This window comes from Bombus vosnesenskii, unplaced genomic scaffold (assembly GCF_011952255.1).
Source record: "Bombus vosnesenskii isolate JDL3184/JDL3185 unplaced genomic scaffold, Bvos_JDL3184-5_v1.1 scf7180000013265, whole genome shotgun sequence".
Taxonomy (NCBI): domain Eukaryota; kingdom Metazoa; phylum Arthropoda; class Insecta; order Hymenoptera; family Apidae; genus Bombus; species Bombus vosnesenskii.
In genome coordinates, this window is record NW_022882925.1 from 5,001,639 (window position 1) to 5,018,849 (window position 17,211).

General features: G+C 29.4%; 6 protein-coding genes and 1 non-coding gene across 9 annotated transcripts; 4 read left to right on the forward strand and 3 right to left on the reverse strand.

Annotated features, from left to right (window-relative positions):
• Positions 1-229: 229 nt before the first annotated feature.
• On the reverse strand, positions 230-1,255 carry LOC117243281 (NADH dehydrogenase [ubiquinone] 1 beta subcomplex subunit 10). The gene is made up of 4 exons (XM_033510640.1): positions 1,051-1,255; positions 750-885; positions 522-661; positions 230-442 (listed from the first exon to the last, which is right to left on the reverse strand). The coding sequence occupies exons 1-4, from the start codon at positions 1,130-1,132 to the stop codon at positions 318-320; spliced, it is 483 nt and encodes a 160-aa protein (XP_033366531.1). The 5' UTR covers positions 1,133-1,255; the 3' UTR covers positions 230-317.
• Positions 1,256-1,639: 384 nt separating this feature from the next.
• Positions 1,640-5,627, forward strand: LOC117243278 (60S ribosomal protein L3). The gene is made up of 8 exons (XM_033510635.1): positions 1,640-1,725; positions 2,085-2,277; positions 3,132-3,300; positions 3,561-3,696; positions 3,786-3,972; positions 4,599-4,801; positions 5,034-5,189; positions 5,372-5,627. Exons 1-8 carry the CDS (start codon positions 1,723-1,725, stop codon positions 5,567-5,569), a joined length of 1,245 nt encoding a protein of 414 aa, XP_033366526.1. The 5' UTR covers positions 1,640-1,722; the 3' UTR covers positions 5,570-5,627.
• Positions 1,937-2,015, forward strand: LOC117243457. The gene has a single exon (XR_004495466.1). It is a non-coding gene; the product is annotated as a small nucleolar RNA U43 (small nucleolar RNA).
• A 1,193-nt stretch (positions 5,628-6,820) lies between the features above and the next one.
• LOC117243283 (60S ribosomal protein L23) lies at positions 6,821-8,450 on the reverse strand. The gene is made up of 4 exons (XM_033510644.1): positions 8,345-8,450; positions 8,026-8,109; positions 7,383-7,511; positions 6,821-7,073 (listed from the first exon to the last, which is right to left on the reverse strand). Exons 1-4 carry the CDS (start codon positions 8,355-8,357, stop codon positions 6,877-6,879), a joined length of 423 nt encoding a protein of 140 aa, XP_033366535.1. The 5' UTR covers positions 8,358-8,450; the 3' UTR covers positions 6,821-6,876.
• A 578-nt stretch (positions 8,451-9,028) lies between these two features.
• LOC117243282 (meiosis regulator and mRNA stability factor 1-like) lies at positions 9,029-11,167 on the forward strand. Of its 3 annotated transcripts, none has more exons than XM_033510641.1 (4): positions 9,029-9,221; positions 10,148-10,471; positions 10,573-11,004; positions 11,076-11,167. In XM_033510641.1, the coding sequence occupies exons 2-3, from the start codon at positions 10,187-10,189 to the stop codon at positions 10,723-10,725; spliced, it is 438 nt and encodes a 145-aa protein (XP_033366532.1). In that variant the 5' UTR covers positions 9,029-9,221; positions 10,148-10,186; the 3' UTR covers positions 10,726-11,004; positions 11,076-11,167. The 3 variants fall into 3 exon arrangements, with proteins under 3 accessions (XP_033366532.1, XP_033366534.1, XP_033366533.1); XM_033510643.1 differs by lacking the exon at positions 9,029-9,221 and adding an exon at positions 9,493-9,628; XM_033510642.1 differs by lacking the exon at positions 9,029-9,221 and adding an exon at positions 9,631-9,713.
• Positions 11,168-11,210: 43 nt separating this feature from the next.
• On the reverse strand, positions 11,211-12,780 carry LOC117243284 (60S ribosomal protein L23). The gene is made up of 4 exons (XM_033510645.1): positions 12,723-12,780; positions 12,404-12,487; positions 11,762-11,890; positions 11,211-11,456 (listed from the first exon to the last, which is right to left on the reverse strand). Exons 1-4 carry the CDS (start codon positions 12,733-12,735, stop codon positions 11,260-11,262), a joined length of 423 nt encoding a protein of 140 aa, XP_033366536.1. The 5' UTR covers positions 12,736-12,780; the 3' UTR covers positions 11,211-11,259.
• A 641-nt stretch (positions 12,781-13,421) lies between these two features.
• On the forward strand, positions 13,422-16,690 carry LOC117243313 (metaxin-2-like). The gene is made up of 4 exons (XM_033510676.1): positions 13,422-13,599; positions 13,869-14,448; positions 14,994-15,131; positions 15,632-16,690. The coding sequence occupies exons 1-4, from the start codon at positions 13,554-13,556 to the stop codon at positions 15,663-15,665; spliced, it is 798 nt and encodes a 265-aa protein (XP_033366567.1). The 5' UTR covers positions 13,422-13,553; the 3' UTR covers positions 15,666-16,690.
• The last annotated feature ends 521 nt before the right edge of the window (positions 16,691-17,211 follow it).

A 17,211-nucleotide genomic window follows, 5' to 3' on the forward strand; every position in this document is an offset into this window, starting at 1 on the left:
ATAAATAATCAATGGAATCTTCTAAACAAGTATTGAATAAGATAATTTGTTATACAATAGATTACAAATTTTCATAAATACTGTTGTTATAAGCGATAAAAATGAATCAGTGTATGAAATTTGAAAATTAAATTTGTGAGGTACAAATTTTAAGTATTAGTTGTGCAATCATTTATATTTTTATTCATTGTACAATAGTTCATAATATAATACATTAATTTATTTTATCATCTTTTATAGAGTATGTATTCATGTAATGATACAAACTCAGCTATAATTTCAAACTGAGATGTGTAGTATGAACGTGAATTAATATTTTATATCATGTATTTTTTATTAGTCATGCCACTACCGACTGGACCATGACGCCGTTCCCAAACCATGCGATGTTTTTGTTTCATGAGTGCCTCAACTACAAATTGCTGTCCACCTAGGTCTCCATCTGTATTTCATTGATACATTAGAATTAAAAATAAAACTTAGAATAAAGTAAGAATGATAATTTAAAAAATGTTATATACATTTTGTAAACCAAGCACCAGATGCATCTATATAAGCATTATAGTAGTCAGTACAAAATTTATCTTTGTCTTCCCCATAGTACCACCCACAATCTTCGTATCGTTGTCTTAGTATACTAAGAATTTCATCATCAACCATCCTAATTTTGATCAAATATTCAAGTATTAGTGCATTTAGTCGATAATGTAAAAACATATAACATTATATTAGCATTTAACGAGATGTACTTATCACGATCAAATTGATATTGCGCTTCTGTAATACAAACAATGTCATGTTGGTAACATTCATCGATTGTTGGAACTCGGCGAAATTTTTGATGATACCATGGATATTTCTTCTGATTTGGTACAACGATTTTTTCTGTTAAAACAAATCATGTATATATATATGATTTGATATATGATATGATATATATATATATATATATATATATATGATTTGTTTTAATGTTAATATATAAAAATATACACATACACCGTCGTTGATTTCTATAATGACATAACCAAATAACTGATTAGATAATACCTCGAAAATATTCGACCGGTGCGTCCCATAAATAAAATATTTTGTTCATTATTCGATAGAAGGTATTTTGTTCCGGATCCATTTTTTTTATATTAACACAATATATACAAACTAAAAATTATTTAATTTGTTGAAAACCTGTACATACGAAATTGCAAGATCAACTCATACAAGGATCATACAAAGAACTACACACTGGCAACGAGAGAAAATAAACTATATAGCTATATATGTATTATCTAGTGATCATTAATTACATATAGTACCTTCTAATAATTTTATATTTTTAAACAATATGCAATATTAATCTTGCCTATTTCCTCCAATCAATTGTTATATTATCATATTTTTTAAATAAAACGTATTACAAATAAACCCTAAATTTAACCGTGTAATAACATCATACTTGAGTGTTTCTTTTTTTTTGTATAAAAAAATCTTACTATATACATAAAGAAATTTGATAAAAAAATATCACAAAACATCATAAAAAGAATACTTCAAATCTGCTAGTATAATACAGGTAAATAAATTATTTGATATTCCTAGTTTTTAAACACTTCCACATCTAGTTACCCTTTTATTGAAAATGTTGGTACAGCTTATTTGTCCTAGAAGTATAAAACTAAAATTTTAGGAAGTGGCTCTTCCATTTTCATCGTTGCAGTCAAGATGGTAAGTTTGTACGTTTATTATCCTTCGTAAAAGGTAAGCAGATTTGTGCATTATGTTTTACATTAATGTAAGAAACAATTATTTTATCATAAAATATCTTAACAATGGCATTGTTACATTTTTCGCAATAAAAGTTAGTTAAAATGTTTTATAAAATAATCAGAGTAAGTTTCTCATACATCGGCCACGTGTTTCACTTTAATTACATTTCATGATGATCATATTTTTTAAATGTTTATGGTTATTAAACTGAAAAATTTTGAGGATAAACTCTAGGGCGGTCTGATATATAAATTAATTGTATTTTTTTTTTACTTATATGTATCGTTCAATTAACATGAAAAATATGCCTTTTATAGTCGCACAGAAAATTCAGCGCACCCCGCCATGGATCTATGGGATTCTATCCCAAAAAAAGATCTCAACGGCATCGTGGTAAAGTTAAGGCTTTCCCCAAAGATGATCCGAGCAAACCTGTACATTTAACGGCTTTTGTTGGTTACAAAGCTGGTATGACTCACGTAGTCAGGGAAGCTGATCGTCCTGGATCAAGTAAGTAATATTTTCTACTATAATTTATTTGTTTCTTTAAATACAATAGATTAAAACTATACATAATATCTATTACCCCTGTTAATTGGTTGGGAATTTGCTATACTAAGAAGCGATCACGATTTCCACCATTTTGTTGCTCAGTAGAGACAAAATTTTGTCGCGTATTTCAATAGTCTACAGGATTACGTAAAAAAATACAAACAAGCATATTCATAGAAATATTACATGTACTTTGTATATGTTGTACATATTTATATAAATATGTACATGATTATTGCATATATAGCCATAAACCATAAAAAAGGGTGTAGCAGCATGCGAGAAGAAATCGCTTGTCTTTATGAAGTCTTAATAATGCCTTTGTGCAATGGAAATTTGGCTTTATGTATATTTCTTTCAATATTCATGCCTCAGATATCCAATTTTAATTAGTTTTCTGTCTTTTTTCGACTGTTAATGCTAGTTTCTTCAATTAAATATTTGGTTTTTCTTGCTCTGTGTCCAATCAAATCTAATTTTGCTCTGCAGTCAGCTAGCAAAGCAGTACTGCATGTCCGACACTATGGCCTTAGTTTGATAAATGCAGAAATGTGTTGGTCAACTTTGGTTGCGGTAAAAGAGCTGCTTGATATTGTGCAGTATGGTCTGGACCGCAGTGTCGAAAAACAACTCTATGCCCTGCGAATGCAGAGAGCAGGGAGGCACGGCATATTCCATAACCTCTTTGGAACCCATTGGGTGATGATCATTGAGACAAACCATGCCTGGCACAGTTCTATTATATTACTATAACTTTTTATGGTACCTGTATGAATACACATCTAATTTTATATTTTGCTTTCTTTATTTAGAGGTAAATAAGAAAGAAATTGTGGAAGCAGTTACCATTTTAGAAGCACCACCTATGATTGTAGTTGGTGTAGTTGGGTATATTGAAACTCCACATGGATTACGTGCCCTGACTACAGTATGGGCGGAACATTTGTCGGAAGATTGTCGTAGAAGATTTTATAAAAACTGGTAATGCTTTTATGTTAACATATATTAAACATCTGTTACGTAGTGTTATGGAGCATATTAAAATCAATCTGAAATCAGCTCTCCGCTCATTTCGATGAGAGTATTTATTTGGATTTAACCTCGAAATGAAAAAATCTTTTGGTAAGGTTGATCCAAAGTGTGTGCAGTCTCCGCTCATTATGATGAGGCTGGCACGTTACAGATGCGGTTACTTGTAACTTGTTAGCAAAAATACAGCCATTATAGTTATTTTTGTGTAGGTATAAGAGCAAAAAGAAGGCATTTACAAAGGCTTCCAAGAAATGGCAAGATGATCTTGGCCGTAAATCTATTGAAAGTGACTTTGCAAAGATTATTAAGTACTGCAAAGTTGTGCGAATTATTGCTCACACACAGGTAATTCTATTATATAAAATGTATTGTTTATTTATAATATATTATAAAATATTCATTTAGATATTATTTATTGAAATTGTTAATTATAGATGAAATTGTTGAGGCAACGTCAAAAGAAAGCTCATATAATGGAAATTCAGCTAAATGGTGGAACTATTGTAGACAAAGTTCAATGGGCTCGTGAACATTTGGAAAAACCGGTCCCTGTCAATAACGTCTTTGCTCCAGACGAAATGATAGATGTAATTGGCGTCACTAAAGGAAAAGGATACAAAGGTATGTCTAATATAGATCATTTCTCTATATGATTTTTAACCCTTTGTGGACGGGACGATTCGAAGTCAACCGTACCCGTGAAGACCGAGCTGCTGCCGCGATAGTCATTTAAAATTGCCAGTGCACCTTTCTGCTTAGACGTGCTTTTTGTTCATAAATGTCAAATTCTACACATGTACATGCACAGATTCTCCACAGGATAAATAAACTGACATATTTATGAGTCTTTTGCATATACGCATACATGAGATATCAGTTTTTCGACCATAGCGACAAGTTTAAGTGGGACACATATGAATCTTTCGGCTCTATCAGTTGTCTTTGCCAAACGCATATATGAGTTCCTCGGCCAGATTGGTGGTTTACGCAGAACGCATATATGCGGCGGTAGTCCGCAAAGGGTTAAAAATTATGTACGTAGTTTAAAGAACATGGACTAAATGATGACAAAACATGATAAGATTTATCTGATTGTTTTGAAGATATTTCATGCTGCCTTCCTACTGAAGTCCTTACTAATATTAAAAGTTATCCTTCTAATACTAAAAGTTACGCTTCTATTCTTTTGAAGCTTGTTCTTAATGAACATAGCATGTAATATACGTATGTATGTACAATCTTTACAGGTGTTACATCGCGTTGGCATACGAAAAAGTTGCCACGTAAGACTCACAAAGGTCTAAGAAAAGTTGCTTGTATTGGAGCATGGCATCCAAGCCGTGTCTCTTTCACTGTTGCCCGTGCTGGTCAAAAGGGTTACCATCATCGTACAGAAATGAACAAAAAAATCTACAGAATTGGGCAAGGAATTCACACTAAGGATGGCAAGGTACGTGTCTACTTTTTATGATGAATAGTGCCTCTTCCCTATGTTATTTTCTTTTTCTACGAAGGTAACTTTATGAGAGGCGTACATGAATAACTTGTAGTCATAGTATCTAAAAGCCGTCGATCATGATACTTTAGATCTCCAAAGCAAGTAACATGTATTATATATTAATTTATTATAAATTTCTATTGTTTGTCATGGAAAACTTAAATAAATTTTCAATATTTTTCAGATCGTGAAGAACAACGCATCTACAGAATACGATCTTACTGAAAAAACTATCACTCCTATGGGAGGTTTCCCTCACTATGGTGAAGTGAATAATGACTTCATTATGATCAAAGGTTGTTGTATGGGACCAAAAAAGCGTGTAATAACATTGCGCAAGGTAATACGCTATGACTGGCTTTTTTTAGTAATTTTACTAGTATTTTCGTGATGAAATTCATAGAGCCGTTACTGTTATGAAATTAAAGTGATATTTAATGATAGGACTGATATGTAATCAGAATTATAATTATCTTATATCAAATTGATGTAATTATAATACAAACATGTATTTCTTTATAGTCTTTACTGGTACACACCAAACGTTCAGCGTTGGAAAAGATCAATCTTAAATTCATCGATACCAGCTCCAAATTTGGACATGGTCGTTTCCAGACCGCTGCTGATAAGGCTTCGTTTATGGGTCAACTTAAAAAAGACCGCATTCGCGAGGAACAGGCACAAGCTACTACCTCGGCACCAACAGCTACAAGTGCTTAATGGAGCACGTTGCATACTCAAATCTGTACGCAGTGGGAAAATAAAAAATTGTATGAGACTTCACCGACTTTTAATTTTGTTGTAATTGAAAAATCATATTTTCTTATCATATTCCTTTTAGAATTTTTGAAGTGTTATAACCAAATGTACAAAATATTTTTTATACATATGTGTTATGTATTGTTTAATTCTATTGTATTAAATTGCATATAATTGTATTTGTATATAGGGTTATGAAATTGTGGTACATTTCTAAAAAGCTAACTTTGATGCAAGACAATACAAATACAATTCATTCTATTATAAAAATTTTGATATATGCGGTATTAAATTATTTACCTGAGTGGAGATTTAAATCATTTACTTAATATAAATTATCGAAGACGGATCAGTTCCACCGTTACCAGATCGTGAGAATTTTAACCTTTTGCAGACGGAGAAGTTCAAAGTCAACCATGAACGTGAGGCCAAGCTACTACCACGATAATCACTTAAAATTACCTGCACACATTCCTGCGTAGATGCGCTTTTCGATCATAGATGTGAAATTCTAGACACGTACATGCACAGATCCTCTACAAGATAAATAAAATGACACATGTCTCTTGGTAGTATTAGTTGGTTTCGCCCAAAACATATATGAGTTTCTCAGCCAAATTGATGGCTTACGCAGAACGTATATATGTATGGTAGTCAGCAAAGTTTCACTCTGCAGAGATGAAAGTGAATCTGATGGAATCAAACACAATCAATTGGAACTAATCGCAAATTGAATAATGCTCAGATAAGTTAATCTGTGTATCTTTTAAAATTATAAATTATTTAATAGTAGCATTATTTCTTTAAATACTATAATGTTGCATTTATAAATCTTGTGTTTCTCGCGTTAATTTAATACATGTTGCTAGAAAGTGCAAAATTGCTCCTAATGAAAAACTCAAACAATCTATTAGAAGATTTGCTGATATACATAGAAGCCCAGCAGCTATGATTTTAATACCTTTCTTCCTTGGTTCGAAAATTTCCGTAAAATTTCAAAAAGAGAAAGCAAGTAACTTTCAGCAAATTCGAGGTAATGATGTTATTTATATAACGTAATATATGTGCATGTATTATATATTAACAATATTCTTACATTTTTAGCAAATTCTATAAATAGTAATAGTTCTGTAATTGAATCAGAAATTGTTACCAGTTCTACCAAGGCAAATGTACAGGGTATAACACGGTTGTATACAGTACAACACAATATGACAAGAAAATACTCAAATTTATTTTATTAAGGGGCAATAATTTCTACAGAATGTTTACGCGATACTGCTGGCGTTGGATGCTATTCTCGGCCACAAATCTGCACATTCTTTTGCAACGGGTCCTGTAATAGCTGACCCTTTCATTTCTCCCTTATTATTGACAATGACTCCTGCATTGTCTTCAAAATATATAAAAACACCGTCTTTCCTTCTAAACGGTTTTCGTTGCCGTATTATGACTGCAGGCATAACTACAAAAAAGCAGTTTAAAAACGTTATCAATATTGTTACTTGTCTCTATTTAATCATACAAATTATATACTTTCTCTTAATCAACGCAAAAGAAGTATAGAATGACCATGTTTGTATCTCTTGATAATTGTATAAATTAATTAATAATTAAATAATAAAAAACAAGAATTCTATATAATTAATTTTGAGAAGTTCTTTCTACAGAAAAAAGTTACTACTTTAACATTAAATGAATAATAAAAATAATAGAGATACTAGTGTATACATGCTTTGAGATGAATACTGAATTACAAAATGGTTCCAATTACCCTTTTTCCTAAGTTCAGGTTTTCCCTTTTTGACAGTAGCAACTATCATATCGCCTGATCCTGCAGCTGGCAAACGATTTAGCCTGCCTTTAATACCTTGAACTGCGATGACATACAAATTTTTGGCACCTATAAAAAAAACGTTTATATTACAAATTCAATCTAATAAAATTCAGAAGCTTTTATGGAAAAACTTGAATTTAATCAAATAGCAAGGGTGAACGATATATTGGTTGAAATTGCATAAATGGATAATTCATATTTCATAGATACGTTGGCCTTCTCCATTTATGATCATTTCAATTTAACACACTTCTGTTAATGGTATTAAATAATAACTACATAGTTTTAATAACACTTTTTTGCTTGAATAAGCAATTTAGTTACTAATATTTATTCATATAATGATATGTGATAATGTTCATTTCAAGTAAAATTTCAGAAATTTATTTACGAAACTATTATACTAAAGAGCTTTAGTACTACTAAATTAACTGTTTATCATATTCCAGGTAAAATTAAATCTATGAGAAATAATCAAGAAATGTCAGTAACAACCGTCAGCCACGTGTTATTTTTGTTCATAAAATAGCCAGTTTTTTTAGGTTAAGCTTTATTGTTATAACATTTTCTAAATACTTACCAGTATTATCGGCGCAATTTATGACTGCCCCAACTGGTAAGCCCAGTGATATCCTAAATTTTGCTCCGGCAGAACCACCACGTCCTTGAAAAGTAATAATTCCACATTAGTCCTTCCTATTAATGTGCATGTCTAACGGGGTATTTTTCTCCAATACAATCATCGATTTATCCAGGTTCTGTTGCTATTAGTGAAAAATTATTTTTCCAACTGTATATTGCAAGCATTCGTTTGACATTTGTCTATTTCTTTTTGAATTGATGGCTAATACTTTAATGGATTTCGTTGCATTTTCGTAGGATTTGGAAAAATAACATACCTCTCTTCGACATCTTGCTGTGTTTAAAAGGGAAAGAAACTGCTGTTTATCGCGCATTTACTTTCGCGCAATCACGAATCGCTTCCGACGCGGGGTATTTGCAGTGTTCAAATTTCAAATCAATTCTTTGTCAAGAAATTATGGTAATTAATTTGACACAGCTAAAAAAGTACAATTCTAGTATTCTCCTTCCATCGTGTTATTAATGAATTTTTTATAATATATTTAATTTACTATATATACTTGTATAAAATTATCTCTACTATAAATTGTTTAGTTCTCATTTAAGAAAATGAGGAATATTTTATTTTAAATATATGTATACATTTTCATCCAAGTAGTAGTAGTATTTCAATTAATTAAGTATCATTAATCTATATATATTTAATACTATATACATTTTTGTTTTGAACTATGTTACAAATTAGTCAATCTTATTTGTATATATGTAATTATAATTATTATTATAGATTTACAATTACTTGTTTTTGCCGTTATATAAGAATGTTAATAAACATATAATGTATAACAATTAATTAAATATTTAATATCTCAAATTAAAAATTAATAAGCATTAAAGTAAACATATAATGTAATTACATAAATATTTAATACATATACTTTATTTAATGGCTATTTAATTATAATGTAATTGCTTTAAGAAGAATACAATATTATATTATAACAATTTCACTGCATTAATTTTTATTATAAAAAAGAATCGATATTCCCTTATAACCGATTTTCCTTGTTCTGTCATTTGATGTAGCTCAGAGTAGAGCAAAGTAATTAAATTCCACGTTGTTATTAGTATTACACTTACCAGATAAAATGCCTTGTCCCCTGTTAGCAGATTCTATCACTCTAGAATTGGAAGGTAACTATTAAAACTTTATTTCAATACATACTTTGCGTCCAAGTTCTGACTGCCATGAAACTTAACCTTGTCTCTCAAATTTACGTTATTTATTCACTTTTTTTATGCGTCCTTAAATAATGGCTAAAATTTCACATAAAAGATACTATATTTCTTTTGTAAAGTTTTTTTTAGTTTCATCATTTGTCTTTTATCTCATGTTTTTCTCATAATTATGCAAAACCTTAGTATTATTGTTTAGAAACCCTAACTAATACTCTTTTCTTTGGCACAAGAGTCATGGCCTCAGCCAATTACTTTGTATCAACCATATGTTATATCGGACAAATTCAATTAATGACTTAGAAACATAAAGCTATTATCTGAGCTTGCAAAATGCATTGTGCATTGCTTAAGATGCGGAACAGGTAGCGAATTGGATAGTTGCATGTTACTTTGATCGATGTTTGCTTCCTGTTTGTGGTACTAATTTTATGGAGGGGTCGATACAATGTATGTGTCGTTTGTGATTTTAATTTACCGATTGTTTTGTAGTTTTTCTGGTACTTTTTAAGAAATTTCGTTTATCTTACGTTTGGTCAAGTCCTGTATGCCTGTACAAGCCGACAACAATTTTTTAAACTATGTGATGTATTAATGTTTTATATAACGTACGATTTTTTGTATATTATATCATGTATTGAATATTATCTGTGCAATTTTTTAATATTATTTGATGATGTTCATAATAATAATACTAATACATTATTAACAACACAAAATATAGTAGTGATATTTATCAATTTTGTTAATATTAATTTTCTCTTCATTCTCTTGTCATTACTAGGCTTTATTTCCCTATTGCACATAATTATATATTAATAAAATATTGCTTCTATTTATTCCCATTGAATATATATTTATTATACGCATTATTTTGATCATAGATTTTGTATTGGAATGTTACATGACATTCTTTGAACCACATGGCAGACCAAGATAATGCAGATTACTATGCACTTTGTACAAATGACCAAAATAAGACAGAAAGTCTAAATGAAAGGCTAATAGAAAGGAGCATATCTCAATCATTATGTGACCTAAATAGTAGGAATAATAGCGTTACAGTTGAAAATGCAGCATCTGTTTCCCTATTATTAAGTCACTATAAATATCATCGTTCCTCACATCATGATAGACCAATTAATTTTTCATCTTTACCAATGTATCTTCCACCCATTAGAGTATTTTGGGATATAGAAAATTGCCATGTAAGTATTAAATCTTATAATTTTATATTACTGAAATGTATTACACAATACTATAGTTAAATATATTTGAAAATATAAAATATTTCTTATGATTATTACAGGTACCAAAAGGAGGATTTGCCATGGCTGCAACCCATGTAATTAGAGAAAAATTTTTTGGTGGTTGTAGGGAAGCAGAATTTATTGTAGTTTGTGATGTCTTAAGAGAAAATAATCAGGTTATAAAAGAATTGAATAATGCTCAGATAAGTTAATCTGTGTATCTTTTAAAATTATAAATTATTTAATAGTAGCATTATTTCTTTAAATACTATAATGTTGCATTTATAAATCTTGTGTTTCTCGCGTTAATTTAATACATGTTGCTAGAAAGTGCAAAATTGCTCCTAATGAAAAACTCAAACAATCTATTAGAAGATTTGCTGATATACATAGAAGCCCAGCAGCTATGATTTTAATACCTTTCTTCCTTGGTTCGAAAATTTCCGTAAAATTTCAAAAAGAGAAAGCAAGTAACTTTCAGCAAATTCGAGGTAATGATGTTATTTATATAACGTAATATATGTGCATGTATTATATATTAACAATATTCTTACATTTTTAGCAAATTCTATAAATAGTAATAGTTCTGTAATTGAATCAGAAATTGTTACCAGTTCTACCAAGGCAAATGTACAGTGCGAGCGCTTCGTTAACGGGGTATAACACGGTTGTATACAGTACAACACAATATGACAAGAAAATACTCAAATTTATTTTATTAAGGGGCAATAATTTCTACAGATTGTTTACGCGATGCTGCTGGCGTTGGATGCTATTCTCGGCCACAAATCTGCACATTCTTTTGCAACGGGTCCTGTAATAGCTGACCCTTTCATTTCTCCCTTATTATTGACAATGACTCCTGCATTGTCTTCAAAATATATAAAAACACCGTCCTTCCTTCTAAACGGTTTTCGTTGCCGTATTATGACTGCAGGCATAACTACAAAAAAGCAGTTTAAAAACGTCATCAATATTGTTACTTGTCTCTATTCAATCATACAAATTATATACTTTCTCTTGATCATCGCAAAAGAAGTATAGAATGACCATGTTTGTATCTCTTGATAATTGTATAAATTAATAATTAAATAATAAAAAACAAGAATTCTATATAATTAATTTTGAGAAGTTCTTTCTACAGAAAAAAGTTACTACTTTAACATTAAATGAATAATAAAAATAATAGAGATACTAGTGTATACATGCTTTGAGATAAATACTGAATTATAAAATGGTTTCAATTACCCTTTTTCCTAAGTTCAGGTTTTCCCTTTTTGACAGTAGCAACTATCATATCGCCTGATCCTGCAGCTGGCAAACGATTTAGCCTGCCTTTAATACCTTGAACTGCGATGACATACAAATTTTTGGCACCTATAAAAAAAACGTTTATATTACAAATTCAATCTAATAAAATTCAGAAGCTTTTATGGAAAAACTTGAATTTAATCAAATAGCAAGGGTGAACGATATATTGGTTGAAATTGCATAAATGGATAATTCATATTTCATAGATTCGTTGGCCTTCTCCATTTATGATCATTTCAGTTTAACACATTTCTGTTAATGGTATTAAATAATAACTACATAGTTTTAATAACACTTTTTTGCTTGAATAAGCAATTTAGTTACTAATATTTATTCATATAATGATATGTGATAATGTTCATTTCAAGTAAAATTTCAGAAATTTATTTACGAAACTATTATACTAAAGAGCTTTAGTACTACTAAATAACTGTTTATCATATTCGAGGTAAAATTAAATCTATGAGAAATAATCAAGAAATGTCAGTAACAACCGTCAACCACGTGTTGTTTTTGTTCATAAAATAGCCAGTTTTTTTAGGTTAAGCTTTATTTTTATAGCATTTTCTAAATACTTACCAGTATTATCGGCGCAATTTATGACTGCCCCAACTGGTAAGCCCAGTGATATTCTAAATTTTGCTCCGGCAGAACCACCACGTCCTTGAAAAATAATAATTCCACATTAGTCCTTCCTATTAATGTGCATGTCTAACGGGGTATTTTTCTCCAATGCAATCATCGATTTATCCAGGTTCTGTTGCTATTAGTGAAAAATTATTTTTCCAACTGTATATTACAAGCATTCGTTTGACATTTGTCCATTTCTTTTTCAATTGATGGCTAACACTTTAATGGATTTCGTTGCATTTTCGTTGGATTTGGAGAAACAACTTACCTCTCTTCGACATCTTGCTGTGTTTAAAAGGAAGAGAAACTGCTGTTTATCGCGCATTAACTTTCGCGCAATCACGAATCGCTTCCGACGCGGGGTATTTGCAGTGTTCAAATTTCAAATCAATTCTTTGTCAAGAAATTATGGTAATTAATTTGACACAGCTAAAAAAGTACAATTCTAGTATTCTCCTTCCATCGTGTTATTAATGAATTTTTTATAATATATTTAATTTACTATATATACTTGTATAAAATTATCTCTACTATAAATTGTTTAGTTCTCATTTAAGAAAATGAGGAATATTTTATTTTAAATATATGTATACATTTTCATCCAAGTAGTAGTAGTATTTCAATTAATTAAGTATCATTAATCTATATATATTTAATACTATATACATTTTTGTTTTGAACTATGTTACAAATTAGTCAATCTTATTTGTATATATGTAATTATAATTATTATTATAGATTTACAATTACTTGTTTTTGCCGTTATATAAGAATGTTAATAAACATATAATGTATAACAATTAATTAAATATTTAATATCTCAAATTAAAAATTAATAAGCATTAAAGTAAACATATAATGTAATTACATAAATATTTAATACATATACTTTATTTAATGGCTATTTAATTATAATGTAATTGCTTTAAGAAGAATACAATATTATATTATAACAATTTCACTGCATTAATTTTTATTATAAAAAAGAATCGATATTCCCTTATAACCGATTTTCCTTGTTCTGTCATTTGATGTAGCTCAGAGTAGAGCAAAGTAATTAAATTCCACGTTGTTATTAGTATTACACTTACCAGATAAAATGCCTTGTCCCCTGTTAGCAGATTCTATCACTCTAGAATTGGAAGGTAACTATTAAAACTTTATTTCGATACATACTTTGCGTCCAAGTTCTGACTGCCATGAAACTTAACCTTGTCTCTCAAATTTACGTTATTTATTCACTTTTTTTATGCGTCCTTAAATAATGGCTAAAATTTCACATAAAAGATACTATATTTCTTTTGTAAAGCTTTTTTTAGTTTCACCATTTTTCTTTTATCTCATGTTTTTCTCCTAATTATGCAGAACCTTATTATTATTGTTTAGAAACCCTAATTAATACTCTTTTCTTTAGCACAAGAGCCATGGCCACAGCCAATTACTTTGTATCAACCATATGAAGTTGAACAAATATTATTACCTGACAATGCAAATTGTTTAGCTGTACAAGCTTTCCTTAAAATGTGTGGCCTTGATTTTCAAATAGAACCAAGAAGCAATGCAGAATATATGTCCCCATCTGGCCGCGTACCATTTATTAAATGTGGGGCATTTTTAATATCTGAATTTGACAATATCGTATCATTCATAGGGAATAAAGGCAGAAGTTTGTCAGATCATTTATCTGCAACTTGCAAAGCAGACATGAGGGCTTATATGTCATTAGTGAATAATGTTTTTGTAAATGCTGAGCTATATATCTGTTGGGTTGATGAACCAACTTTGAATGAAGTAACTAAAGTAAGGCATGGTAGTGTATATCCATGGCCATTAAATCACTTTTTAAATTGGCAAAAAAGAAAGGAAGTGATAAAGAAACTCAATGTACTTGGCTGGTATAGTAAAACTATAGAAGAAGTATGTAAGGAGGTTCAAAATTGCTGTACAGCATTGTCTGAAAGATTGGAGGGTAGTGATTATTTTTCTGGAGAGAAGTAAGTATAAGTTATTAATTTAGATTGCTATAAATGCTTTATTTCTTTTTGTTAATTAAAATTAAACATAACAAATATCTTATATCCATTTGAAATTTTTTCATTGACAAAAGTGTACTGTGTTTTTTGTTTAATATCACTGATATTTTGATTTTTGAAAAGACCTACTGAAGTAGATGCTCTTGTATGTGGTCACATATATTCCTTGTCTTCAATCACTCCTTCTCTCCCACCTACTGTTCGAGAGATTGCTGCAGCTATACAAGATTTTCCTAAACTTCTTGAACATGCATCAAGAATTGGACGAAATTACCTGAATAACTGTTTGCTTGAACCTCCTGTTTATGATTTTGAAATCTGTGCATCTTCTTCCAAAGAAACTCTATGGAATTATTCTGAATCAATTGAAGCGTTACCACCACTTTCAGAAGATTCTTTCGAAATTCTCCTTTTAAATCCCTGAATCCTTGTAACAGTGCATTTGTTGCCATAGTTTAAATACATGAAATTTATATTTGACAATATTTTTATTTAATTATATTTAGGACACCTAATGAATTGGATGCCCTAGTTTTTGGACATATTTTTACGATAGTCACAACACCGCTACCTGGTAACAAACTAGCAAATATTGTCCAGAGCTATCCACTGCTAGTGCATCTCTGCAAACGCATTGAAACTAGGTATTTCCAGCGTTCAGAAGATTAGGAGGAATTTCCCTCGGGCTCTAGATACGTCGAAATTATGTACTCTGATGGTACTGATATGAAGTTTCTGTGCTATGCACGCACTCTTGATAAAGATCAAAGTAAAAAAGTAAAGCCAAAATTATGTAGTATCTTATAAACAACTGTCTAAAGAAAGATAAATTCCTTACACTATTCAAAATGATATACAAACTGTGGTTTTAAATAATTTTATTAAGGTATTATGTTATGTAACACATGAGGCACATATATTGTATATCATAAATATGATACAAGTTACAGTAAATAAACAAACGTTCAATGTATCTGAAGCCCGAGTCCGAGAACTAGTAAGAAATAGTAAACTTTATAGAAAATAAAGAAAAGTATTGATAGTTGTTGTAGCTATTAAATATGAAAATTATATTAGCGTTGAACATGAAGTATCGTTGAATGTATTATTCTAAATATATAATATTACACGTGACATTTTTCAGCATTTTTTCTCCTCAAGAGATACGGGTGAAATAAAGTAACAAAATGTTGGAGGCGAGAATTAAGTAATACGACTTTGGAGATTTCTAAATATATGTTCTTGGAAAACGACAGGAATGCATAACCGATAAAAGGTATCTGTAAATTAGGCGTTTTACAAAAATATTTGTCAGATATTGTTAGAAACGATAATGTTAAATCATTGTTTATTTCTCCAATGACAATTGTTTTCAATGTATTTTTGTCAGCATTTATTTTTAACTTAAATCATTGAAGAGAATTATGTACAATAACAACCATTCTGATATTAAGTATAACTATATATGTGTTAATTGACAATAAGTATCTTTTTATCATAAAAATTGCATATATTTAACTAATAATATTTGTTATTTTGTGTGCATTTTAAATAACTTATTCACATTTTGTTTTAATTTTATTTTAATTGAAAGTTTATATTAGCTACATGAACTAATTTATACTTATGTGTAAAAAGTATTTATGTCATTACTAATGTGCATTGTTTTCAATGTACATCTGTATTACATAGATATCTTTTACACGTTATAATAAAACTCTACTTGTCTAGTCAGTTCATTATAGCATACTTTTCTGTGTGAAATTGTAAAACATTCTTAGATATCATATGTAAAATAATATAATTATGTATAATAAGAGCTAAATTAAATCTAAGTTATTGGAATAATGTTCGAATTATTTTTTTTTCATATTCTTAATTGAATTGGAAGATGAATATTTAATACTAATTACGCAATTATGAGTTATCTCGTATAAATATTAAAATATGTCTGTTACATATTTCTTGTCTCCAGCGTTTAGTTACAATAAATACTAATTATATTCACCTTCAAATTTTTTATTAAAATTTGTATACTTAATAGAGAGAATGTAAATTTTTTGATTTCTTTCAAAATATTGTTTACAGTTCAATGCTTTCACATATAGGAATATCGTTAAATAAACACTGTTTATCTCCTTATTGCAACAATTTATATCTGAATATATTCATTTTTTAGTGATAAATAAAAGAATAAATAATATAAAGACTTTCTTCATACATAACAAGCATGTATTTTCCTCCCTACTGTTATTATTTTTATTTCTTAATAGTATCTTTCAATAACAAATACTATGTAAGAGCTACTATTATAATATGCATGAGAATACAATTTGATTATTCTAAAGAAAACATAAGCAGTTTGCAATTTGTTATTCATTGAAATTATAAAAAGATATTATGTAGAAAAAGAAAAATACATACAGCGATTTACAATGATAAAATTAAATTAGTGAAGTCATTTCCAATATTGCACGATGTGATTCGTAGAAAATTATAATGATTATCTTGATTGAGGCTTGTTAGATAATGATCTAATCATTATCTTATGCTTCAAAGGAACTCAAAAAATTAATAGAAGAAGCAAAAAAATTTATCCAATACAGGACAATTGAAGTTTTACATCTTTTATAATAAAGATTGATATTACACATCTGTAAATTCGTGATGTGAAGTGTGCATACAATCTTGAAGTATAGTAAACACTACAAGATGTAACAAGTT

Excerpts from the sequence above, each read along its gene's own strand:
- LOC117243281 (XM_033510640.1), bottom strand. The coding sequence starts at position 1,132 with ATGGATCCGGAACAAAATACCTTCTATCGAATAATGAACAAAATATTT. Across the intron at positions 886-1,050 it reads ACCGGTCGAATATTTTCGAG|AAAAAATCGTTGTACCAAAT; the intron begins GTATTATCTAAT and ends TTGTTTTAACAG. Across the intron at positions 443-521 it reads TGGTGCTTGGTTTACAAAAT|ATGGAGACCTAGGTGGACAG; the intron begins GTATATAACATT and ends AATGAAATACAG.
- LOC117243278 (XM_033510635.1), top strand. Across the intron at positions 2,278-3,131 it reads AGCTGATCGTCCTGGATCAA|AGGTAAATAAGAAAGAAATT; the intron begins GTAAGTAATATT and ends TTCTTTATTTAG. Across the intron at positions 3,973-4,598 it reads TAAAGGAAAAGGATACAAAG|GTGTTACATCGCGTTGGCAT; the intron begins GTATGTCTAATA and ends CAATCTTTACAG.
- LOC117243283 (XM_033510644.1), bottom strand. Across the intron at positions 7,512-8,025 it reads AAATTGCGCCGATAATACTG|GTGCCAAAAATTTGTATGTC; the intron begins GTAAGTATTTAG and ends TTTTTTTTATAG. Across the intron at positions 7,074-7,382 it reads ACCTGAACTTAGGAAAAAGG|TTATGCCTGCAGTCATAATA; the intron begins GTAATTGGAACC and ends GCTTTTTTGTAG.
- LOC117243282 (XM_033510641.1), top strand. The coding sequence starts at position 10,187 with ATGGCAGACCAAGATAATGCAGATTACTATGCACTTTGTACAAATGAC. Across the intron at positions 10,472-10,572 it reads GGGATATAGAAAATTGCCAT|GTACCAAAAGGAGGATTTGC; the intron begins GTAAGTATTAAA and ends TGATTATTACAG.
- LOC117243284 (XM_033510645.1), bottom strand. Across the intron at positions 11,891-12,403 it reads AAATTGCGCCGATAATACTG|GTGCCAAAAATTTGTATGTC; the intron begins GTAAGTATTTAG and ends TTTTTTTTATAG. Across the intron at positions 11,457-11,761 it reads ACCTGAACTTAGGAAAAAGG|TTATGCCTGCAGTCATAATA; the intron begins GTAATTGAAACC and ends GCTTTTTTGTAG.
- LOC117243313 (XM_033510676.1), top strand. The coding sequence starts at position 13,554 with ATGCCTTGTCCCCTGTTAGCAGATTCTATCACTCTAGAATTGGAAG. Across the intron at positions 14,449-14,993 it reads GATTATTTTTCTGGAGAGAA|GACACCTAATGAATTGGATG; the intron begins GTAAGTATAAGT and ends AATTATATTTAG. Across the intron at positions 15,132-15,631 it reads TGCAAACGCATTGAAACTAG|CATTTTTTCTCCTCAAGAGA; the intron begins GTATTTCCAGCG and ends GACATTTTTCAG.